This window comes from Purpureocillium takamizusanense, chromosome 3 (genome assembly GCF_022605165.1).
Source record: "Purpureocillium takamizusanense chromosome 3, complete sequence".
In the NCBI taxonomy this organism is placed as follows: Eukaryota; Fungi; Ascomycota; class Sordariomycetes; order Hypocreales; family Ophiocordycipitaceae; genus Purpureocillium; species Purpureocillium takamizusanense.
The window spans coordinates 2,920,471-2,943,922 of record NC_063070.1 but is presented as its reverse complement, the minus strand read 5'-3'; the positions used below and the strand labels follow the sequence as shown (position 1 = coordinate 2,943,922).

General features: G+C 58.8%; 5 protein-coding genes across 5 annotated transcripts; 3 read left to right on the top strand and 2 right to left on the bottom strand.

The window, feature by feature from the left end:
• Positions 1-463: 463 nt before the first annotated feature.
• Positions 464-2,091, bottom strand: JDV02_004492 (Cholesterol 7-alpha-monooxygenase; the record flags this gene model as incomplete). The annotated part of the gene is made up of 2 exons (XM_047985714.1): positions 464-1,841; positions 1,895-2,091. 2 exons carry the CDS (start codon positions 2,089-2,091, stop codon positions 464-466), a joined length of 1,575 nt encoding a protein of 524 aa, XP_047841691.1.
• Positions 2,092-6,162: 4,071 nt separating this feature from the next.
• Positions 6,163-9,617, top strand: JDV02_004491 (uncharacterized protein). The gene is made up of 3 exons (XM_047985713.1): positions 6,163-7,855; positions 7,923-8,742; positions 8,801-9,617. Exons 1-3 carry the CDS (start codon positions 7,365-7,367, stop codon positions 8,990-8,992), a joined length of 1,503 nt encoding a protein of 500 aa, XP_047841690.1. The 5' UTR covers positions 6,163-7,364; the 3' UTR covers positions 8,993-9,617.
• A 1,644-nt stretch (positions 9,618-11,261) lies between these two features.
• Positions 11,262-13,500, bottom strand: ICP55 (Intermediate cleaving peptidase 55). Its single transcript, XM_047985712.1, has 2 exons — positions 12,973-13,500; positions 11,262-12,905 (listed from the first exon to the last, which is right to left on the bottom strand). The coding sequence occupies exons 1-2, from the start codon at positions 13,217-13,219 to the stop codon at positions 11,635-11,637; spliced, it is 1,518 nt and encodes a 505-aa protein (XP_047841689.1). The 5' UTR covers positions 13,220-13,500; the 3' UTR covers positions 11,262-11,634.
• Positions 13,501-13,961: 461 nt separating this feature from the next.
• On the top strand, positions 13,962-17,338 carry DBF4 (Cdc7p-Dbf4p kinase complex regulatory subunit). Its single transcript, XM_047985711.1, has 3 exons — positions 13,962-14,877; positions 14,933-16,339; positions 16,396-17,338. Exons 1-3 carry the CDS (start codon positions 14,377-14,379, stop codon positions 16,525-16,527), a joined length of 2,040 nt encoding a protein of 679 aa, XP_047841688.1. The 5' UTR covers positions 13,962-14,376; the 3' UTR covers positions 16,528-17,338.
• Positions 17,339-20,394: 3,056 nt separating this feature from the next.
• Positions 20,395-23,376, top strand: JDV02_004488 (Phenylalanine ammonia-lyase). Its single transcript, XM_047985710.1, has one exon. The coding sequence runs from the start codon at positions 20,966-20,968 to the stop codon at positions 23,246-23,248; it is 2,283 nt and encodes a 760-aa protein (XP_047841687.1). The 5' UTR covers positions 20,395-20,965; the 3' UTR covers positions 23,249-23,376.
• The last annotated feature ends 76 nt before the right edge of the window (positions 23,377-23,452 follow it).

Here is a 23,452-nt window from a genome sequence, read left to right as displayed (position 1 = left end):
GCGTTGCAGCGAGGTCTTTTTGTTGCAGGTTCACCACTTCCCCAATTTGTTGCGAAGGGAAGAATGAATGAATGAAGTTGGGCGGTGTGGTGCATCGCTGCACTTCTCGATGCCTAGAGAGAATGGGAGTGAATGAACGAGCCGCGCAGCAGGTATAGGGACACACTTGGCTTCTGTGCGCGTTTGGCATTCGTGAGTCACGGCGTCAGCGCCCGTAGGAAACCACAAGGTTATTGCTAGCAGGCAGAGGCGAACAAATGGCGGCGACCACAAAACCTCTGCCGCTGGCGCGAAGGTCGTACCTTCCGTATCAATATGTGTTTGTTCCTTCCCCAACAGCAACACACGCCCGGCTCAATAGACCACATCAGGTGGGAACCGGCTCATTCATTATATCCCGTCACGTGTACTCCTATTGCCTGGAATTGTCATATTGTTTGCCAGGCCCCTCATCCATGTCCCTTCATACGACGATCCTGAGCGCCTTCAGCATGCCCGCTTCGGGTCTCGGATTAAGCAATACCTGGGGACAGTCCTCGGGCTTCGGTTCCAAAATATGCACCGGTATAACACGATCATTCTTAGCCGGGACCCGGACGGTACCGCCGTCCGCGGAAAACATGTCAAACGAGTGCACAATCATTGCCGCAAACACCAGAATCTCTGTAGTGGCAAAGTGTCGGCCGGGGCACAGCGTCCTACCGCCACCGAATCCGCGGAACGCCGCGGGATGGATGCCAGAGGCACTCTTGGCTCCGAGGAACCTCTGCGGGTCAAAGACGTCCACGTCGTCGCCCCATATGGCCTTGTCCGCGTGTATCACGCCGCCGGCAATCTGCACGACGGAGCCTTTTTTGAGAAAGTACCTTCCCCCAAGTCGCATGTCCTCCTTGACAAGCCGAACGGAGAGGTTCTCGGACCCGACGCGAAGGCTCTCCCTGAGCACTGCCAATAAGGTAATGCACTTGTCTCTTAGGATGGCGATGCTCATCGTTGCGGGCCCTGTCGTCTCTTCGCTCAAAGTCAAGGCGACCTGAATCTCTAGACGAACCGCCCGCAGCAATGACGCGTCCGCGAAGAGGCGCAGTGCAACCCAAAAAGCCGTGGTGGTGGTGTTCACGACGGCGGCAAAGAAGAAGGATAGGCTCGAGCGAGCCATGGTTTCAACGTTGAAACCGTACTGTCGTTCTATCTGCATCCGGTTCTTGATAAGTTGTGTCGCGTCTTCGTAGTGGCCCGCTTCGATGTACCTGATAAGTGCCGCGACCACCGCTTCACGTCCACGGAAAGCGTTTCGCGCCGTCATTGACGGAAGTATGCCTATCATCAAGCCGCCCAGGCCGTGGTCAAAATCCCAAAAGGCGTTCTCGAGGTCAGTCTCCCCGGTGATGGGGTTTCGGGGACCGTACAGATAATTGGCAGTGCCGACGGTGACAATGCGACGGACAAATGCCAAGAGATGGATAGCATGCCCTTGGCGGTCAGGTTGTCCGATGATAGACGTCGCATATTCATCTAGTCGCCGGCACAGCTCCTGGCTGGCCTCGCAACTCAGGGAGTTGAGATACGCCCCTGGGCCCAGCGAGCCATGCACGAGGTCGCGGACATCGGCGAGGAATCCCCTTGGCTCCCCAGGCTCCGGATCGAGATTCTGGCGAACGACTCGTACGGCTTCCCTGTCTAGTCCGAGAACCCGCTGCGTTATGTCCGGCACGAGGGGCGTGAATGATAGCGCCTTGACGCTTCGTTGGACGGCGGCACCCAGCGAGGGCTCCGTGACAACGTATATGCGCGACCCGAGAACGGGGAGGGTGAAGATGGGTTTGCTCGAGTGGCTTAGCCTGTGCGGCGAGTGAGCACAAAACGTCAAACTCGTGGTTAACAGCGTGCCTACCCTAGTCGCTTGATATAACGGCTGCCTTCGAGCGCCATGCCTACCAAGTGGCCAAAGAAGGGTATCCATGGCGGGAGGACGGTCGGCTCATCTGGATGAAGCTTGCGAGCTGAGACGTGACGGATTACAGCGGCAAATGTTGCCAGGCCAAGGACAACAGTCACGAGGCTGATCGTCGAGGTGTCAATGCCCGACATGGCGGGCCAGCGACGAACATGTCTTGGTAGTTCCACGCTCGATTACACTTGGTACTTGTGTTCGCGTGTGGGGGAATACGGCTCGCGCGCGACCCTATGATCCCGCATCAACGCGAGAGGCACAGGCTGTGCTCTGACTGGACATGGCCCGTCCCGTTGGAGCACGGCTGATCGAGGGGTAACGCCCGCCTTTGGCGCCACTAGATTTTGGAGGAGTGGCCGTTGTCAATGGATGGCGTGCGCTACGTACTGGGCGTTTGTGTTGGCGCTGGTCGGTTCGGAATGGTTTTCGTGACCCAGCCCAGCGATGTGTCCTGGTCCAAGCTCAGCAGGTTATCGTCGACATGCATGCAAAGTCGAGACGTATACGAGGTACATATGTACGTAATTTGTTCTCGACCGACTGGGTCAAGAGACATGTCAACCTGCAGGGGATGACGGGAAAGATTGCCTTTGCGTGAGGCCATCTGCGATCGGTTCCACACCGTACAGGGACGACGTTGTCATTGGCTGGGGCCTGGCCAGGGGACCTGTTGGCCCTGGAACCATTTTGCATCTGCAACAACACTGACAGCCCCCCTCCCGCAGAGGGTTTCGCGAACGCCCCTTCCGCATCGCCGCCGCCATGTTCTAAGGCTCCTGCCATCACGGGAGCCGCTGTCAGTGAGCTGAGCTTGTTATTAGACAGCCGCCACAGGGACACGCTCTAGGCAGAGAGAGTCGTTGGACGCCAGAACGGGCAGACGCATAACTACTTCGTACTTGGTATCACCGACGGAAATCTTTGAGGAGCGACGGGCTTGGGGCGCAACGACACCATCAACGGCCGTCCGCGCAGGAGCTGACGTAGATGCAACGACACTCACGGACACTTTGGGAATTGCAAGCATAGCCAGCTGTGCGTACATACCAAGGAGCGACACGTCGAAAGAGCGGTTCACGGAGGAACCCAATAACGCGAGACTCACTTTTGGGGACACCGGTACGACCTGGACCGGGTGACAGCCCCGCACGAAATGTGCACACAGGTGGACAAGAGATGGGCCTGTGGCCATATCGGATACTTTGGGGTCGACCGGTGTGATCAGCTCTTCAAGGGTTGCAAAGGAACGTCAGCCAAGCACAGGGTGATTGAAGAGCCAGAGATGTGTGGCGACTGCCAACGGCGACAAACCCTGCCAAAGCCCTTCACGTCAAAGTAGACGGGACTTGAGGGATGAACCTGCCATATCATAAGCCTAGCACAACGGGTGGAAGGCCTCCAACTCACAAGTTGCGCCTTCGCCGGCCTCGGATGGGCCCCGAGACTACTTCCACTCCGAATATAGCAGCTACTCCGCAGCAACAGGCTCCAAGGACGCTCCTCTTAGGTTCTGACTGGCAAACCCCAGCAATGTTTGCCGGTCTTGTCTTCAGGGCCGAAGGGCAACGTCTCCGGGCGGCAGGGCGTGTGTCGTTACAGCCGGCGTACACTTCTGTGATGTCATTCCAAGGCCAGCGAATACAACAACATACTTATTTCACCAATGGCGGCGCCAGGGCCGCGAAAGCGATGCTCGGTCCGTGACGTCGGAGGAGGAAAAGGGTCGGCCCTTGTTCAGCTGCCGCTTTGGGGCGACATCCGGCACGGGCCATGGGCCCAACGAGAGCCAAGTCGGGACCACGGGATCGTCACGGGACCAAATCGAGCCAGCCCTGGTGCCATGGTCCACCCGCGCGCCGGCACGAACTGATGCCCGAGAACAATGATGAGCGGCAATGAGCCCCCGACAGAACCCTAAGGATCGGGAGGCGTGGGCGTTGTCTTCGCGGGCGGCGATCCCGCCCTCAGTGCCGGAGGCTGTCCGCCGAACATCCATGTGTGGTGGCGGACGGGGCGAAGGGCCGTGGAGGGCTCCTGGTTGAGAATGCTTCGTATCATTGGAATGGCCGACAGCGTCTAGAATGGCCGTCAGTACCGAGAATCAGCGATTTGTCAGACCACATTCGGCAGTTCTAGTTGGCCGAAAATACTTGTCGCTATTGTTGCGACGCCGAGATTCGCCGCGCATTGTACGGAGTACGGACGTTAAAGAATGAATGCACACGGGGACCAACGGGCTAGTGCAATCCAATAAAGTGGAGCTCCCGAGCTACGGACTTTTTCGTACCAAGGAGGGAGGAGGGCGTCGAGATGTTTGAGGCACCAGGGTTTCTGCCGCTGTTGGGGTGATGGAGAGTTGATAAAGCGGCCGCGCCTCTTTGTCGAGGACTCTCATCTGCAAAGGGCTCCTGTGAGGTCGTGGAGCGGAGCGCTAGAGGAACTGATGGGTCTGGCGAATGGAAACAATACGGCCGGCATTTAGACGGGAATTTGCTGTCGGTTTGCCGCTTCTCGAGGGGGAGGAGATACGTATTGGGGAGGGTAAAGGGTATGCGACCTTGGGGGCCAACGATCGCGAAAAGTGGGTGTCAAACGACGATAAAATTCGGGGAAAAGTGTTGTTGGAAAGAGGGTTTAGCAGATCTAGATTGCGCACCTTGTCGGAACTCCCAGGCTGATGTCACCGCGGTCGATGAGGTTGTTGTTGCTGTCGCCGCTTCCGAACAATGGGCGAAGGCGAAGACATTATTATTGGGGCCCTGTCCGCCGACGAACGAACGGTCTTTGATAGGAATGCACTTCTGCACCACAAAGATGATGGGCACACCCACAAGTCGGCAGGCAGCGCAACACAGCCGGACAAGGCTGAAATGGCTGGCATTGCTTGAGGCGGCAAGGACGCCAAGGGCTTGACGGGAGGGTGCGGGCCAATGGGAAGCAGGCGGAGCGTCCAGCCTCGCCCATCATACGACTTTGGGTGGGCGTGCATGGGGTTGCGTTGTCAATTTGCCGTCCATGGCGTAAAGTCAGGCCATTTGGGCGACTGACGACAGGGAAGGGGCGGCCTCGCGCCCACCGCCACAGCCGCGGGGCGCAACTGTCGGGGTCACCCGCGCGAGCGCTGGATGAACGTGCCCATGCCGTGCCTACCTGTACTTGGAGGGAAGGTATATGTAGTATTCGTACTGACTGCCCGCCCTTACGCATGGGCTAGTCACTGGGCTCCGCAGCGCAGCGGTGCGAACCACGCCGCATCATGATGCCCATGCCGACGTCGAACAAAACGTGTGGGAGTCATCTCGCGCTTTCCGTGGCTGTTTCCGAGCGAGAGCCGGGCGCCGTGGAAGACTTACAAGGCAGTGGACTGCCACGGTGCCGAACGAAGGTGGTACGTAACTTACATACGTGGCCAATCATAAGGTAGGCGTGGCAGATTTGCGATTGCGCCCGGGTTCGCACCAGCAACGCGGCCCTGGGTGTTCCGTCGGTCGCGCTCGCCGAGACGCGCGAACCGTAAAAGGAACCGCCCCCAAGGTCCCGTCCCAGATCCCCGGTCGGGCCCAAGCCTGCCCATCCGCCCAGCGTGCTCCAGGTGCCATGTGGGCGCTCCCAGGGCATGGTTGGGGTGTGGCTGCGGCTGCCACAGCGAGCGGCCGAGTGGGGTGTTTGTAGCTCTGGCGTGCGCCGATGGGCCGTAAGAGCAGGAGCAGCCGCACCCGCGTCAGGGCTGGGTTGCCTGTCACTGACTGCAGCGTGGGGAGGCAGGGCTAGGGGTTCTGGTTCAATTTTTTTTTATTCCCCCCCTCCCCTTCTCTTGTTCGACCAGCGCAATTCTTCCAACTCTGAATGCCCACCCCACACCCCCCCGGCGACCCCCGACCCGGCGCCGACCCCAGTCGACGAATCCGGGCCCAGCCTTTGTGCCTGGCGGCCGTCATTCTGGCGTGACGCGACGAGAATGTCAAGGAAGAGACGCACGGCAGCGCCTGGGCCCTGCGGACGCTGTTCCGGAGCTACGGCGAACTTCCCCTGCGGCGGCGGCGTAACAGGTCTAGTAGGTAAGTTAAGGTAGGCACGAAGTAGGCAACTCGTGAGCATGCTCGGGGTCCCGCTCCATTGTTGTTTTGCCTGACCGTCGTCCCTCCCTCCGCTCTCATCCGCCGCGGCGCCGGCGGAACCCCCCCTCCCCCCCCCCTTCAAAACTCTGGTGGGTTTGTTCGTCGCCCAGTTGCGTGTGCAGTATAGCAGGTTAGGTAGGTAGGTAGGGTACCTATACCTACTTGGTGCCGTGTTGCGTCTACACCGTCCGTATATGTGCCCGTCGACCCTTGATTTCCCGCGCTCGGCCTCCGTGCTTTGTCGAGGTCGGTTCGAGTCGTAACGGAAGGCGTCGTCCTCCCCCCAACCCAGCGGTGGTGTGCTTGCCGTTCCGGTACTACATACAGGTAGGTGTTTTCATCTCGATCCGACTCGGCGTCTTGCTTGCTTGCTCGCCAAACCCACACACGCACGCACGCATTTCACATGATCGTTCCCCATTCTTGGCCCGTCCCGTCCCATATTTGAGGTGTAGGTCGTCTGCATGCCCACCTGGCAGTCCCTTGGCTGCCCGCGGTTCCGGTCCCGTCTGTCCACAGCAGATCAACAAGACACCACCACCTCTTAACTTAGTACCTGCCTTGCCTCAACTCGGACTTTGCCCACGGCACGCCTCCAGGGGTCGGGTTCGTCCATCATTTTGTCGGTCAAACACTGCCTTGCCTTGCGGTCCCGAATACCTGCTTGGTGCCTCTGCAAAGCTCATCCCACCCATCTCCTCCTCCTCCTCCTCCCCCCCCCCCCTCCTCTTCTACCCTCCTCCCTTGGAGGGCTTCGCCTGCTGGTCCTGTCCGACATCGTTGCCACTCGCTTGCCTACGACCATCTCTCTCCTCTCCCGCCCCTCCAACTCCTCCCATCGCAGCAGTGCGTGCGTGCTGGCCGGCCCTGCACAATAACACCAGTGTTGCATGAAGGACGCGGCGACTGCACCGAAACGTCAAAATCGGCCCATGTCTCATTGGCCATCCTCGTCGGATCGGTTATAATTGCTCATCCCGCTGCCTGTGCGTCGCCGTCCCTGCTCGGCTCGCCAATCGCTACGGCCTTCGTCCGCCCAAACGACACCAAGCACGCTGCTTCTTACATCAAACGACTGCGGGTGCCGACGCGATACCCCCTCCCCGGCGGAGCTCTACTGTTACATCCAACCTGCTCCCGCCCCTCGCCGTTTGGCTGCTTCCCTTCCTCGTCTGGTCCTCGGCGTCGACGGTCCGGCCTTCCCTTTGCAACACCCTCGCCGCTGGCCCCGTGAGACGCAAGGTGCTGACGACGACTGCCAGCAACTGTCTAATACGTGCCGGGTTGGGACCATGGAACCAGATGCCGCCAAGCGGCATCAGGAACAACAGCAGCCCTCCAGTGCCGCCGAGTACACGCCTTCGATCGTTTCACCCGACTCCTCTCAACTCTCGCAGCAGGCTCCTGCCTGGACCTCGCCGGACCCGGGCTCCAGCTCGAGGATAAGCGGTACCTTTGAATTCACCTCGGCGCCCTCGGACATCTCGGTCCCGTCTTTCGACCCAGCCATTGCCGCCTTCGCAGACATGTCCTTCGCTCAACCACCCGTGGCCTCGCCCTATATGCAAGACGGGAAGTCTGCGCCCACTGGGAGCAGCCAGGCTCAACAGCCAGACTGCTTCCAACGCCGCGATGTGCATGACAAGAAGCGTTTCAAAACAGATCCCGACACGCCCGCCCTGGACTCAATAGACTACTGGATCAACTTTGACGATGACTGGGACAGGCTGGGCAGCGTCGAGATCGACTACTCCAAACGCAACGACCCAATATACAATACCAGGCAAGTTTTGCCACAACTCTTCGCCTTCCCCGACGCGAATGCATTATTGACTCTGAGAGAGGGAAAGGGCCGCCGCCGTAGCGAGCACAATGCCTGCCCTGGGCAGTGGCGTCTACTCCACTGCCGTGGCGCCATTCAGAGAAGAGGACTTCATTGACGACACGGCCTTTGATCACACGCTTTCGGAGGACGAGGATGCCTTCGAGTCGACGCACCACGGCGACCAGCTGTCCGCGATAGACGGTAGAGTTCCTCCAGCCCCGGCAGGCCCGGCCCCCCAAGGAGACAAGAACTTCGAGTCGAGTCCTCGGGCATGGAGCAGGCCAGACGATGGCATGCGCTCCGAACCGATGATGGAGGCCACGCCGCGGCAAATGTCGGGTAACAACATCTGGGAGGCAATGCCCCGCGGCGCGAATCATACGCTCAGCCCTGACGAGCAGAGGCGACTCCTCGAAATCGCCCTCAACACGGGTAGGATGCCCGGGAGCTTCATTCCCCCAAACGGATTCGGAATCGGATTCGGTGCCGGCCTCGGTGCGCGCCCGCCCGCTGAGTTCGAGAAGCGGTCAAGTCTGTCCACGGAGCGACCGAGCGCGACACCGTCGTGGACGTCCAGGGGCGACGAAGCGTCGGAAGGTGCACAGAAGCAACAGGGCAAGAAGCCAGCCGCCCCAAAGGCCGGCCCGACCAAAAAGCACGGAGAGACAGGCAAGCCCAAGTCGGCTGATCGGATAGCACACAACGACGTGGAACGCAAGTATCGCACAAACCTCAAGGTCAAGATTGCCGAGCTGCGCGACGCCGTCCCGGCGCTGCAGTCGCCAAATGCGGATGCCGACTCGGAGGGCGGAAGTGGTAACCAAGGGACACCAAAAGTGAGCAAGGTGAGTGGTTCAAGCACCCAAAGGTGTCTCAGCCAGGCTGGTCTGATAGCAGAAATAGGGTACCGTCCTGACCAAGGCGACGGAATACATCCAGCAGCTCGAGCAGCGAAACAAGACCATCATGCAGGAGCATCAGCAGCTCGCGCGTCGGCTGCAGGCCTTTGAGACGCTCTTCGACAACGCAAACCGACCAGACATGATGATGCCAAACCATAGCATGACGCTCTTTGATCCGCGTGGCTTCTGCTAAACAATGCCCGTGCGACTTGACTCTCTTCGAGATGACATAGCTGGGTGCGGAGTAGTGCACCCCTACGTGTTTATGTATACCCTGCGGACGGCGCTGCGGGCTTGAGCAACGCCATGAAGCCCCGGCGTTGCCACGGTATTGCAGCTTCATTGATGACAGAGTGAGTTATGTATCATGTATATCGCGACAAGCATTTTCGGGAACGCAGGCGCATGGGCGTGAAGACAAAGGGGGGCCGGCTAAGAGCCGTGTTACAAGGGAACGAAGTCAGGAATCTCGCATCTCCGGACAACAAATAAATAGTGCATTGTTTGCAGGGGGCCGGGCGACGAGGGACACCCGCGCTGAGCCTGCTAGTACTCGTGTCTCGTACTCTGTACATGTATATACAAGTGCTGTGACAGCCAAGTGCGACAATGATCCCCTGCCGATGTCATTCACACGACGGTGTCGACGACGGTTTCGGTGTTGAGGTCGGTGACGGTGGCGGTTTCGTGGACGAAGACGGTTTTTCCGGTACGCCATAGCAACGAACGAGCTTGCTTGGCCTGTCGTAGATGCAGGGAGTGTCATCATCGCCGCACTGTCCGCAAAACAAAAAAAGAAAGAGATGATGTTAGCGTCCATTCTACAACGTCATTCAGGCTCTTCTTCTTCTTCTTCTTCTTCTTCTTCTTCTTCTTCGTCGTCGTCGTCTGTCGTCTCCGCCTCGTTTTCGACTGATATCCCTCCATAGCTCGCTCGGCCTTGCCTCTCCTTTTTGCCTTGTTTGCTTCCGCTCGGGGGCCTTTTTCTTTTGTTCTCTTCTCTCATCACCACGTATTGAGGGGACTTACCCTCCAGGGCTTAGTACAGGGCAGGGTCTCCCACTCTTCGCTTATCCTGACGACACCGGTCTTGGGATCGATGACTTCCGTTTTGTCGGAGATGCGGAAGTAGCAGGCCCCTTTCTTGCATTTCTGGTGAAGGCGGAGGGAGCGTTGCCACGGGGGGCAACCGAAGCGTTAGCGGAGGTCTGATCGGACATTTTACTTCGTATGTACAGTATATACTGTTTATGTAGATGAAAAGAGTACAGCGCTGGGCAAAGGAGACAAGGGGAGGGGAATTGAGCATGATTCTTTTGGGTTGGGTTTGTTTTATATTCCGTGCTTCGGCTCGTTCCTTTGTACGTTGCTTGCGTTTGCGGCGTGGTGGGAATTAGGATAGGGTAGGCAGGCTGGTTGTGCAGTGTGGTCGTGGACTTACACCGAGAAAGGTCTCGTAACCCCACGCCGCGCCGGCGCAGAGGCTCAGCAACACTGCGAGACTGGACTTCATCGTGCTATAATATGCTTTTCGTTGTCGTTTTGCAGCAGAGGCAGAACGTATACGGCAAGGATACCAGTCCCTGACGATGGGTGGTGTTGGGAAGGGAGGGGGGGGGGGGATTGGGTTGTTTCTCAAACAAAATCGCGAGAGACGGAGAGAAAGAGGACAATGAACGGCAGCGGGCTACGAGAGACGAGCACGCAAGCCACCGACAAAGTAACTGACTGAGTCTTGGGCGCGCACGAGGCCGGATCCGCGGTTATTCTTATAATAACGTGCCGGGCCCCATGACTCGGATCCATCTTGATAGATAACATGCGGGTAGGCCTCAACTCAAGGCATTGAGTTTCAGTTGTCCCCCCATGCGTACGGTACTGTACTTTGTTCTGCTCTCATAGATAGTAACCAAGTTAGATACTGTACAGTCTAGTACGCAGTGCACAGGGCAAGCCTGCCCCCCCGCAAAGGGGTCATGGGGGGAAAGCCCGTCCATTTATCGTGGGAAGCGCGGGCCGCCCAGCGACCAGGCCCCCGTCGCGGGGGATCGCGGGGTTTTTGCGAGAGCGTGGTGGGTGGTCCGGGTGACATACATTGCAGACGCCGTCTCGTCTCACCACCACCAGCAGCAGCACCATACTGTACCTACAGTCAGTACTAGTAGTGCAGTTGTACTTGAGTGTGTTTGTTGGTAACAGCCACGGGCAGCAAAAAATCAAAAAAAAGACCCGCAACTCTGCGACGTCCTCTGCGAGGCGGGAACGCGCAGCGCGCCGTGCGGTGACCTATCTACTCGACGTTATGTACCACGTATCACTACTACTACTACTACGAATCGCTACGAAGATGCGCAGTTTTGCCAGGGGCGGGCGGGCCGTGGAGCCAGCCTCGAATCATCTCGTGTGAATGGGTGCGGCTTTTGTAGTACGTACGAGTACAGTATCGTGTAATACAGTACTGTACGGAGTCCAAGGGACACGACCGACGATGGGCCACCTTTCATGGGCGGCGCTGGACTGACCGACTGCCCAGTGTGTGCTGTGTGCGGTATGTGGCGTGTGTTGTTGTTGCTCCGGCTTTTTTCGCGCCTATTCCCTACGTATCTATCTGCTGGTTCGGCAATCTGCTTCCGCTGTCCCCTCCCGCGCACTGACATGTCTCAGCAGGGATGCTCTGGCTACGTGCCGACAGACGAGTAGATATATAGTGTCCAGTGGAAAGGTACGCGATACCTTGTCCGCGGATGGGTCGCATGCTGGTATTTACGTGTTGAGTCCTTCGATGTGTACAGAATAGGTATGATACATGGCGGCATAGATTACATCGTGGTGATACTATGACCGTAGTGCTTCAATATCATCCACTTCCTTAACGGCCTCGGTGGTGAGAATGTACGGCGAGTCATCGTCGACGCAAATGCTGTCTTCGATGCGCACGCCCATTCCACGAAACTGCGCCGGCCAGCGCTCATCATCGGGAACGTAGACGCCCGGCTCGATGGTGACGCAGTGGCCGCGGCGCAGCACCTCTCGTCGACTGAACCCGGGGCAATCGTGCACGTCGAGCCCGATGTAGTGCCCTACGTGGTGCGGGAACAGCTGATCGATGGACGACATGGACACGTCGAAGCCAATGGCCCGCAGCTGGTCGACGAGCCCGCGCGCCGTTACGCCGTGAATGTCCTCGAGCGACATGTGCGCCGATTCGCGGCAAAGCGAGACGCTCGAGCGCTGCACCCGGAGCACCGCCTCGTAGAGGTCGCGCTGGGCCGCCGAGAACTTGCCCGAGGCCGGCCACGTGCGAGAGATGTCGGTAATATACGTACCGTACTCGCCCCCGGCGTCGACGAGGATGAACTCATCCTCGCGAAGCGTCGCGTTGTTGACCGTGTAGTGGATGCAATTCGCACGCTCGCCGCCCGCTACAACGGGAATGTACGCCGGGCCGTCACATCCGTTGATGCTGAGCTGGTAGTCCAGGAAGGCGTGGAGATGCTTCTCCTGAGCCCAAGGCTGCCGCATGGCTTCGGTGATGGCCCGACCCGATATCTGACCAGCCTTGCGCATGTTGGCCACCTCGGCGGGGCTCTTCACGACCCGAAGCTTGTTCATGACGGGGTAGAGCGGCGTCTTGGAGGGTCCAGCATCTCTGCCGGCCAGGAACTTCCAGAGCGAGCCCGTGTGTGCACTTTGCGAGCCCTGCGTATCCGCGTAGACCAATCTCGCCGCGCCGAGAATCTGCGGCAGCACTGTCTCTACACTGTCCACTGACCCGGCCTCGTCGGCGTTGAAGATGTCCTCGGCAGCCTCGATACCGTTGCGGTATCCTGACCACTGTTCCTCGCGGGGGTCCTTGCGCTTGACAAACATTCGAAAGATGTAGTCACCCCGATTGGGGCCCGTCTTCTCAATGATAGCAACGGCATCGGGCTCGTTCCAGCCCGTGAGCCAGAGAAAGTTGGACTCTTGTCGGTAGGGGTGGAAGACGGCGCCCGATTTGTATTGCAGCGGCGCGGCGTGGAGAACGGCGACGCTGCCGTCGGTCATGGCATCGGCCAGGGCGGCTCGTCGGTCGGCATATTCCTGGGCCGTGATTCCTGGCGTTACTGGACAGACTCGTCAGCCAAGGGCGGGCTCTATCGTGAAAGCCACGCCCGATGAAGGTGGGCTTACTCTCGCCTGGCTTCAGGATGTGAGGATGCGTCTCGTAGACGGGCTGGCCGAACTTGAGGTCAGCCGCGGAAACGGAGGCAAAGGCCCTTCGCGATGCGGGAGCAGTCGCATGGCTAGGTCTCGATTTCGCGGTGCTCCGCGAGCTGGTGTGGAGGCGTGTTGATGCTGAGGATGTGGCTCGGGAAGAGGTCAAGAGACGTAGTGGGAACTGTGAGCCGCTCCGGAATGGTGGGCGTGAGAGACTCATTTCAGGGACGGCGTCTTAATTTCTTGGAGGTGGTGGTATGCGCATGTTTAAGGGCGGGTGACGAGGGCGCAGTCCAGGCCAGGACAATGCCGACAGGCTCTCACCCCTCTTGGACGCCGAATAAAGGGGAGCCAGGCAAGCGAAAAGTCGACGCAACAAGGCGCCGTACGGCCGGAGGGTCTCTGTCGTGATCTGATCGTGTGAGGTCGTCGGTAGCTGCAGGTCTTGGGGGTGACGATGCTCTCAGCCCTGGGTTCTGCTGCATTTCTCGAAGGGGCAGGTATTGGTTCGGTGGGGCGCAATGCTGTGCAGCGGGCGTCTGTTATGCAGGCGCGCACCGCAGGCTGGGCGGAGTTATGCAGGGCGGGCGGCCAGGTGTTTTCATTGGTATTACTAACACGTTCACAGCTGACTGGTGAGGCTGAGGCGCGCCTGGGCTGCGTTGTGTGCTGTACTGTAAGTGGGTGGGTGGCTCCAGCTCCCTCGCAGCGCTGGTGCGGTTGCCCTGGGCCGCCCTGTGTTTTGGTGCCAAATGGCCCAAAGAGCGGGGGGCAACACCCCCCGGCCCGCACTGAAGCCGTCTCCCCGCCAGTTAGCCGGTTGCTGGTGAGGCGGCCTGGCCCGTGCGTGTTTTTGACAGTCGCGCCCAACCAGGCATAGCGCTGTTATGCCTGGCGCGAATTGGATGGGCCCCGTCAACAGCGGCAAGCTCCTCCAAAACGGACAACGCCTCTTTTCTTCACACGCTCCTCCATCCGCCAACCCGTTCGTCCTCTCTTGGTGGGATATCCTGGCTTGCCGTGCGGTGCAGTGCGGAGACGACAACAACGACGACGACGCGGGCCTCCACGGGAACCCATCTTTTCCCGTTCGTGTCATCCGTCCGCCAAATCATCGATAGCTGCTCGCGTCCCTGCACGACGTGTCGAGTTCTCCGCGTCGCGTGCTGGTGGGCTGTCACGGTCTGCGTCCCCAGCCTCCATCCAACCATCCCCCCTCCCCACAACCACAACCACCTTGCAACAGCCACGCGACCACGTCCACGCCTGGACTTGTGTGAAGCAGCGGGAAGAAGAAAAGGACCGCCTTTGGAGGACCCTTTCTTCCCCCCGTCGACCTTCGGCCCCAGAGCATGGTGCCGAGGTACGACCTACTTCATGGCCACCATCTCCATCTCTCCTTCGCCAGCTCCTCTAGTGGCCATGTCTTCCCGGCGAGCTCCTCTCACAAGCAACCCCAATGTCGCCAACTCGCCTCTCCGAGCCCCCTCGGCCCTGAATGGGCATCCCAAACAGAAGAGGTCCTACGCCACCGTCCAGCGTGAGGAGGCTTACGGTCAGCCGCCTCCGGTGAAGAAGCAGGCTCTTGAGAATGGCTCTCGTCCCGTCCGCTCTCCGTCCAAGGTGGCGGCAACAGCCGCCGCGACCCGTACACATGTTCTTGTGCAGCGTGGCGGGACCGCTCGTCAGACGATGTCTAGGGACCGCGTCTCGAGGGCCGCTCCCGCAGCTCAATCCACGAGAACCGGCCAGGAGGCAGACACGCAGGTCTGGCGGAGCCACTACAAGGCCAAGTTCCCCAAGATGGTGTTCTACTTCGAAAGCATCCCTGATGATGTCCGCGCAAAGTTGGTCAAGCGAGTGACGTACTTTGGTGCCGTATGTGCCCCGTCTCCCGCCCGGGTCAATAGGCCGTCAACTGACACTTGCTCAGCGTCACGAACCCTTCTTTTCGATCGACGTGACGCATGTAATTACAACGAGGCAGATCCCGTCCGAGCGACCCCAGTCATCTGGCCAAGGTGCCGCCGAGCCGTCTGCGTCGGACCACCAGCAGTCTCAGCAGCGCCAGCAGCAAGATGAGCCCGAGGAACAGCAGCCGCAGACTATAAACCCGTCGTTGCTCGATAGGAATACCGCCGCACGACGGAAACTCTTTCTTGATTTCCGCCAGGCGTCTGTGTCGTCGCAGCAGCTGGACGACCCTGCCAAGCGGAACAGGGCTCGTAACAACGACATCTTGCACAAGGCTCGGGACATGGGCAAGAAGATCTGGCCCTTGGAGAAGTTCCAAAACATGCTGTCGGTGCTGTTGGAGGCGGAGCACCAGGGCGGTAATGCTTCACGCAACTCAACCGTGCGAAACCACTACGGCGTGTCCAAAAGCTCTCACGAGCCGAACCTGCTCCAGCTCTTGCACAACGAGCGTATTAATGGCCCCTCGGACCGAGACCCAACCGCCGTCAACAGAGAGCTGGTCTACTTCAAGGGGCCCTTTATTCACGTCTGGGACATGGACGAGAAGCAGAAGCCTATTATGGTGCGCGAGTATCCAAAGGTTGCCAGCAAGCAGGATGGCGAGTGGCCACAGTTCCGAAGCGTCGGCAACGGACGCTGCCCCTTTGTTGAGGAAATCGACGTCCCTGACAAGGAACAGCGAAGAAGTCGAGAGCGCGAGAAGGCACGGGCGGCCGCTGCCGCTGCGGTGGCTGCGGCCAAGAGGGAAGAGGCGGCACAGATCCCCATCCTGAAGCCACCAGAGATGCCAGTAGTTAAGCCGGTGACCGGGAAGCGGACGCTGATGGAAATGGAGGACGGGCATAACAGGGGTCTCCGAGCTGTCACGCCGACGGAAATGCACAATCCCACCAAGGTCGTTGCCCCGAAGCTGACGGATTCCCGACCGCAGAACGCGTTCATTAGCCGCGCGGAAGGCGGCCGACTCTTTGCCGGGGAGCCTGTGGCCTCTGGCATGCAGCCGTCAAACATTACATCCGCCATCCGGTCGCAGATGATCTCGTCGACGTCTGGCATCAACGGCGTTAAAGCGGGCACGAGCAAAGAGGTTCACGGCCTTCAGCGCAAAGTGCTGCAGAAGGCGGCCCCTGCGTCTCAGGACCCCAGCTCCCGCCGTCTGGCAGAGGTTTCAATGGAAGTTGCATCTAGCCGATCGACCAACATGGGCCGCCAGACGTCCAGAACGGTGCAGACCCCGGATGAGGATTCCCAGCGCACAGATGGCAGGGACAAGCGTGCACAGTCACAGACGCTGAAGAGCAAGAAGGACTTGAAGCCGGGCTACTGCGAGAATTGCCAGGACAAGTTCAGAGACTTTGACGAGGTAAGCCATCCGTTGTTGACACGAATCTAAGGGACTCTTCGTTGACGAGAGAGTAGCATATCCTGTCGCGCAAGCATCGCAAATTCGCTGAGAACAACGACAACTGGAGCGAGCTCGACCAGCTACTGTCTCAGCTCAAGCGAATGCCAAAGTACCCCGGCGCGGACTCTGATGACGAGACTTGGTAATGCCCGAACAGCTCCTGCATCCGACAGCACAAAACCGTCCCAGTCAAGCGCCAATCCTCAGCTACGACCCTGACATGACATCGATGGCCACGTTGACCACACTTGTACGCCTCCAGACAGAGGCTCGCACCCCCCTCCCACGCGACTCGGCTTTTCTCCTTCCTGCATTTGCAGTCAGATTCTGCAGCATCCAAGGCACCTTGCACCGAATTGATACCACCCTTTTTTGCTGGCACGACCCGCCGCGAGCTGCACACTGGCGCGCCTCCGATGGGAGCAACATTGCCCTGCTCTCCTCGGTTTCTTCTTCGCCCTCACGTTCATTACGGTTTCCCTTCTGTCAAGGTCACACGAACTGCATGCGAAACCCGGCGCAGCGGCATGGTTTGGCATTTTCTTCTTTTTTTCCTGAACGGCACGTCATAGCAGAGGCGTTTATCGTTCCATTCTTGGTCCCATCTTCTATATTCTTCTTCTTCTCCTTCCTTTCATGCCTTGTTTGATTGCCGCTCTAAAGACGAGAGTGGTGGGGGATAATGAGTCAGGTGGCAGCGGTCATGGCATCGTTGTGATGCGGAGTTTTGCGTGGTGGAGGGTGTCAGTGAGGGGGATGAGACGTTGGTGGCGGGGGGGCAACGGAACAGACTTATGGGGAGCGCCGTGTGTGAGCGGTAACTCTGTACATGTACTGGTTTAGCACGTTATGTGTAGCTTACATGTTACAATGATGAAGTTTAAGACAAGCGGCCGTACAGCTAAATCTTGTACTTTCACGGTGTTGCACGGGGAACAGCACTTTGGTGCGACGGTGGCTTACGTCGAGGGTCCTCGTACAACCATGCGGCATCGACTAATCCAGGCCCTTGAGCAGGCAACGTGAGAGGAGCAGCATGATATCGTCGTACGGCCGCAACTTCCGTCTAGAAAAGTTGACGCCTTCACGCGCGGCCAGTCCGCCCACCCACGTCGTTTTGTGTGTGCCCCTGCCGTTGATACGGCTCCTTTGGGGAGGGGGGAAGCCCTCCTCGGAGATGCTCCACGGAGACGCGCGGTTCCTGACGTGTCCGCCGTCACCGACGCGCCCGAGGACCCTCCTTGCGTCGAGAAGCGTCGCAAGGTCACGCCGTACCAAGTCTCTCCGAGCGACGGCGCGGACGGACCGGCCTGTCGCCGACGACTGCGAACGCGGAAGAAGCGGCCAGACTCGAGGCAGGCAGGTACTGGGTGGGTGGCCCTGGTTAAGTAGGAAGGGGTGGCCACCAGTTGCGTAGCGTGATGTTCGGAGGAGGCAGGTAGAAGTATGTACGTACGTCTCAAGCAGTTGAGGGCGAGGGCGGGCGTTCTGGATGCCCCGTGTGTTCAAACGCATGGACGGACGGAGCTTGTCGAGGGCGCCGCCGCTCGCTCGTCCTTGCCGGTACATGCTCTCTGCAGTCGGCTGGGTGGGTGGGCATGAGAAGACGCCGGAGTCAAAACGGTGTTCGAGTCGACCCGCATATGGGCCGTCGCGAAGGGTCACCTGGACTAGAAAAGGTGGCTCGTCGATTCTTGACCATGGGGGCTGGAGCAGAAGATGTCTTTTCGCGGAGCAGCCGACACACGGCGTCGTACAAGTCTCGGATCCGCCGCGGGAGCACCAGCGAGAGAGCCCCCCCCCCCGAGGCCCGAGAGAATCGAGTGAGCCGTGGGTGGACGCACGAATGCCTGCATGACGGAGAGGGGCCCCAACTCGCCGGCCATATCACCGCCGACGTCGAAATCATGATCGTCTGACACATTGACGGAGTTGGGTCGACAAGACCAGGCCTGGCGACCAAGTCACTAAGCGGTCTATCGACCGCCTCGGATGACCTGCGGGCGAAAGCCAAACTCAAAGCACACGGGCTGCATGATGTGCTCCCGTAGCTCAACCAGTGTGCAAATGTTGGCCAACGTATCAGAATGTGTAGAGAGCGGCGGAGGCGTAGAGCTGAGGACGTTGTCTCGTCTCCATGTCTATGTGGTTGGTGTTGACAGATGGATCGGCGCCCCTTTCTCGTTTCATGCCCAAATGATTGAAAGAAGCGGCTGCGTGACCTGCGTCGAGGAGCAGTTTGACGCCAGAGTAATACGACATATCCGTCTCCGGATCGGTGAAGGAGTTTGCATGACCGTATTATGACCGCAGCCCTGTGAGCCTTTCCGTCGTGAAACCCTGACTTGGGAGCGTGTGATAAGGAGAAGAGCCATGCTCTTCTGCAGCCCGCTGATCCTTTTTAGCCCAAGACGGACATCCTGTCACTTGGTTTCCATGCAGAAGGACTGGCAGGTCTTCGCTCGGATTCAGAACTCCGGTTGAAATGGCAATGACAAGGAGGGTTCTCTTCGTCCATGTCCGGTCGCCAAGGAATGACCAGGGTGAACCGAGGTCTTCAAGCGCACAGGGATCATGGACGAGATGACCTAACGGGAAGACATTCACCGCCGGACTTTTCGCCTATGGAGAAGGGCATGTGATGCAGTGATGCAGAGAAAGACACGACACCTCTTGCTGTGGTCGGATGTCGAGTCTGAGGTTGAGCGAGCCAGGCAACCTCTACCAAGTTTCAAGCAACACGCCCAGGTACTGCCCAAGCTCCAGACTTGGCGTAGTCGGTAGCTGTCGCAACAGCCAAACGTGACAGACGGCGCACAACGCCAGCGTGAGTACATGACATGTCCTGCACGCGAAGCTTCTTGGCCAAGACAAGCGGCTCGACGAAGGTCTAGTCTGCGGGATTGAAGTGTTCAGACATGTCGTTGCTCGCCACGCCAGCCACGTGTCAAGGTATTGTGACTCGTCACGACTGACAAGCTGGGCAGAGATCTTGCATTCACTTACGGATCGCTGCCTTCGCATGGACGTCGCGTGCAGTAGGACGTCGGGAGTCGCGTGGTGTGGAGGCTCGCTGGGCAGGAACGCTGCCGAGCTGGCTTGTCACGTCGCGCAGGCGCACGCCCGCGCTCATTCAGGGTCCGAGAGCCGTGAATATTGGGACCTCGGGGCCGGGATTGGCACGGCGGCCGGGGACCAGGCCATCCACATCCAGAAGCGATCTCGCGCATGTACGGGTTGGGCGATTGCGCCGTCGCGGAAGCCTCGGCGGTGGCACAGAGAGAAGGCAATGCGGCCAGTTGGAGCCTGATGCATTGCGATGAGGCTGCTGAGTCGACATGGAACTGCACGCTGTTTGTTTGGCTGGCCCGACGATGTTATTCAATTGGCGGGACGCGGCCGCCTCTGCAAGGAAGATGGCACGCAGCAAACAGACGAGCAACAGGTGGCGTGCTGGATCTTTTTTGTGGCACCGACGCTCTGGCTCACGCAAGATCGGCCTTGCGAACGTGTGGGGAGGGGGGTTCGAGCCGACGACGGATGGGTAGAGAGGATGGGGCGGCGGCACGATGGTGACGATGACGAGAGCGACGAGGACGAGGACGAAGACGTGGGCGCGTGGCGAGCTCAGTGCCTCGATAACGGTTCCAGTCGGGCTGGCGACGATGGGTTGGTGGCCATGACGGCCAGACGACCAATGCGCCGTTGACACTAAATAGTACAGTTAGTAGTAGAGCAGTGGCGTGGCTGTTAGTAAGGGCCCGTCACCGGCCACGATGAATACATTTCGCACCCGACGCAGACAAAAACTTGGGCGAGCCAGGCCACCTTGTCTGCCATGTGCGGCAACAAAAAGTCAATGAATAATGATGAATGAGTGCAGCAATGCAGGGACGGGGACCAGTCACCGCTCAAGCCGGACGCCACCGCCGCGTGCCAGATGGGCCCCAGATGGGCCTCCACCTTAGTTACTCCTGGGACATTCCCAGCACAGTGAAAGCCACCGCTGCCACAGTGGGTGGTCCCGCTGGGCCCAGAAGAAAGGGCCTCATCGGGGTTTCCACTCACCGGTCTTTTTCTGGCCTTCTTCTCTCCGAGATCCGACAAGAAGAACAAGGTCGATGCGTCAGTAGGCCCTCGCGTGGATGAGCCAGAATTGGTGACCTTCCATCCCTTCCACCCTCGCTCGACAGCGTGGCAGACATCCATCACTGACTTGAGGTGGCTTCCCTCCCTCCCTCCCTACCTATGGCGCGGTAGCCGCGACTGTAGCCTTCTCTTTCCTATATCTTTGCGCTCTTTCCTCCTTCACTCTCGTTGCCTTTGCCCCGGGGCTCCTTCCTTGCCTCATTTTCTATTCGAGTCACGAGGTCACGAGTCACGCCTCGCCTGTTTCCAGGTACTCATTCCGGAAGCTGCTGCCACGGATTAACGAGACCCGGCGTCCACAGCCGCCTCGGGCATAATTGATTGTCCCTGTCGTCCTCGTGCTTCTCGCCAGAGCCACCACCCGCCGCATACTTCCTAAACACGGACAATCGCCTCACATCTTTAGCCACTCATTCCTCGACTGCGTTGCCGGACATGACGGGCCCCAAGATGCCTGCCCACACCAGCGCAACCCTCCATATCTGGAGGCGCCTGCGCGACCTCAAGGCCAAGAGCATTCCCATTGTCCTTGACGGAAACAGCCTCGACATTGCTGCCATCGTCGCCGTCGCCCGCCACGATGTCAAGCCGACTCTAAGCACCGACCCGGACCTTGCCAAACAGCTCGACCTCAGCGTCGACGCCTTGGCCGAGTACCTGTCCCACAAATGGGTGGTATACGGCGTCAACACGGGCTTTGGCGGCAGCGCAGACACGCGGACCAACGATCTAATCGACTTGCAAATTCACCTCTTGCAGCACACTCAGAGTGCAATCATCACTGCTACCGACAAAAATCCCGCCGCCAACTCGGAGCGTGAGCCATCGCGGACCATGCCGCCCGCCTGGATCCGTGCTGCCATCATCGCCCGCGCCAACCAGAACCTGAGGGGCCACAGTGCTGTCCGCATGGAGGTGCTCCGGAGCCTGCTCGACCTCCTGCATCACGACATCACCCCACTCGTGCCGTTGAGGGGCACCATTTCCGCATCGGGAGATTTGATGCCCATGTCGTACATTGCAGGAGCCGTGACCGGCAACCCGGACATCTTTGTGCAAGTTGGTCGGGGTAACAATGCCCGTGTCATCCCCTCCTCTGAGGCATTGCGTGAGAGCGGGCTCTCGCCTTCTGGCCTCGGGCCCAAGGAGGCTCTGGGCTTGATCAATGGCACCGCCCCGTCGGTGGCGGTGGCTAGTCTCGTCCTGTATGACGCCCAACAGCTCGCCCTGTTGGCTCAGATGCTCACTGCCTTTGCTGCGGAGAGCTTGGGCGGCAATGTTGAGTGGGCTCAGCCCTTCGTCCACGCCATCCGGCCTCACTCTGGACAAATTGAAGCAGCGACGAATATCCGGCGCTTTCTGAAGGGGTCCGAATTCGTGGTTGGGCTGGAGTCGAGAAAGAGGACTGGCGACGGGCTCTGGCAGGATCGCTACTCCACGCGGACGGCACCACAATGGATCGGTCCGTATCTGGAGGACCTGCTTCTCGCCCAAAAGCAGTTGGAGGTCGAGCTCAACTCCACCTCCGATAACCCCTTGGTAGACGCCGTTGAACAAGATGGCGTCGCGTCTGGGGAGGTCTACTCCGGAGGCAACTTCCAGGCCGTCGTCGTCACATCCGCCATGGACAAGACCCGCCTTGCCCTTCAGATGATCGGACGTATGCTCTGGTCGCAGGTCACCGAGGTCATCAACCCGTCGACGAACAACGGTCTTGAGGCAAACCTCAACGCAAGCGCACACGAAAATTTCACCATGAAGGGCATCGACGTAAATATGTCGGCCTACATGTCCGAGCTGGCTGCCCTTGCCCACCCCGTTTCCGCCCACGTCATGTCCGCCGAGATGCACAATCAGGGCATCAACTCGCTAGCCCTCATATCGGCGCGGCGCACGATGGAGGCGGCGGACCTGGTGGCGCACATGAGCGCCTGCCACATCTACGTTTCGTGTCAGGCTGTGGATATGCGGGCGAATCACGTTCGATTTTTGACTTTGCTGCGCGAGGGTGTGCTGCCTGACGACACTACGAATGGCGCGCTCTATGGTCTGGGGCTGCAGAAAGCGCAAATTGAAAAGCTCGCAACGTCACTGTTGCCAGTCATCCAGTCCACATGGTACAACTGGAACTCCAACACGTGGAAAGACCGCATCCCCTTCGTGGTGGAGGCTGTCGTGGGTCCCGTCACCGATTTCCTGGCGGCAAATGAAGTGGAGTGTTCGATTTCAGCACTGGCAGCGTGGAGAAGACACTTTGAACGTACCATTTCTACTTCGGCTGCGACCATATTCTATCCCAGCTCAACAGTCCCGACCGCAGAAGTGGCGGCACAACTCGGCGAGGGAACTGCACGACTATACAATTGGGTTCGCACAACGCTCAAAGTACCTCTGCATTGCGGAATCGACGATGACCCGCTATACAATGCTCGAAAAGGCTTGCCAACAGAAGATAAGAAGACCATTGGGAGCTGGGTCACGATGGTGTATGAGAGTTTGCTTAGAGGAGGGATGATGGACATGGTTCTAGAAGGCCTCGAAGGTCTGCGAGGTTACGCAAACGGCCACGAAAATGGCCACGAAAACGGCATTGCGAATGGCATCGCAACTGAGATTAAGATTGACGCCAGAAACGGAAATGCGAATGGTGTCGCCAACGGGGTCATGGATAGCATAGAAGACCTGGAAACCCCGTACGAGAAGGCAGACGAGTCTTGAGTGGCATACAAAGTACCTGTAGAGAGGCATTGACGCAAAGCTTGCATTCCAGGGCCAGAAGCGAAGGTTGCCTGGATAGAAACCCTCTCCCCTATCAGACACATACGTATTGAATTATAAGATTGATGAACTATCTGCGTCCTCTCCGTGGTTACTTGACTTTGATACCGAACCCATAGACAATGGAGCAGACACAGTATGTAT

Coding starts and splice junctions, on each gene's coding strand:
- ICP55 (XM_047985712.1), bottom strand. CDS start 13,219: ATGAGTCTCTCACGCCCACCATTCCGGAGCGGCTCACAGTTCCCACTA. Junction 12,906..12,972: donor CATCCTGAAGCCAGGCGAGA/GTAAGCCCACCT, acceptor GAGTCTGTCCAG/TAACGCCAGGAATCACGGCC.
- JDV02_004488 (XM_047985710.1), top strand. CDS start 20,966: ATGACGGGCCCCAAGATGCCTGCCCACACCAGCGCAACCCTCCATATC.
- DBF4 (XM_047985711.1), top strand. CDS start 14,377: ATGGCCACCATCTCCATCTCTCCTTCGCCAGCTCCTCTAGTGGCCATG. Junction 14,878..14,932: donor GAGTGACGTACTTTGGTGCC/GTATGTGCCCCG, acceptor ACACTTGCTCAG/CGTCACGAACCCTTCTTTTC. Junction 16,340..16,395: donor AGTTCAGAGACTTTGACGAG/GTAAGCCATCCG, acceptor ACGAGAGAGTAG/CATATCCTGTCGCGCAAGCA.
- JDV02_004491 (XM_047985713.1), top strand. CDS start 7,365: ATGGAACCAGATGCCGCCAAGCGGCATCAGGAACAACAGCAGCCCTCC. Junction 7,856..7,922: donor GACCCAATATACAATACCAG/GCAAGTTTTGCC, acceptor AGAGAGGGAAAG/GGCCGCCGCCGTAGCGAGCA. Junction 8,743..8,800: donor GGACACCAAAAGTGAGCAAG/GTGAGTGGTTCA, acceptor TAGCAGAAATAG/GGTACCGTCCTGACCAAGGC.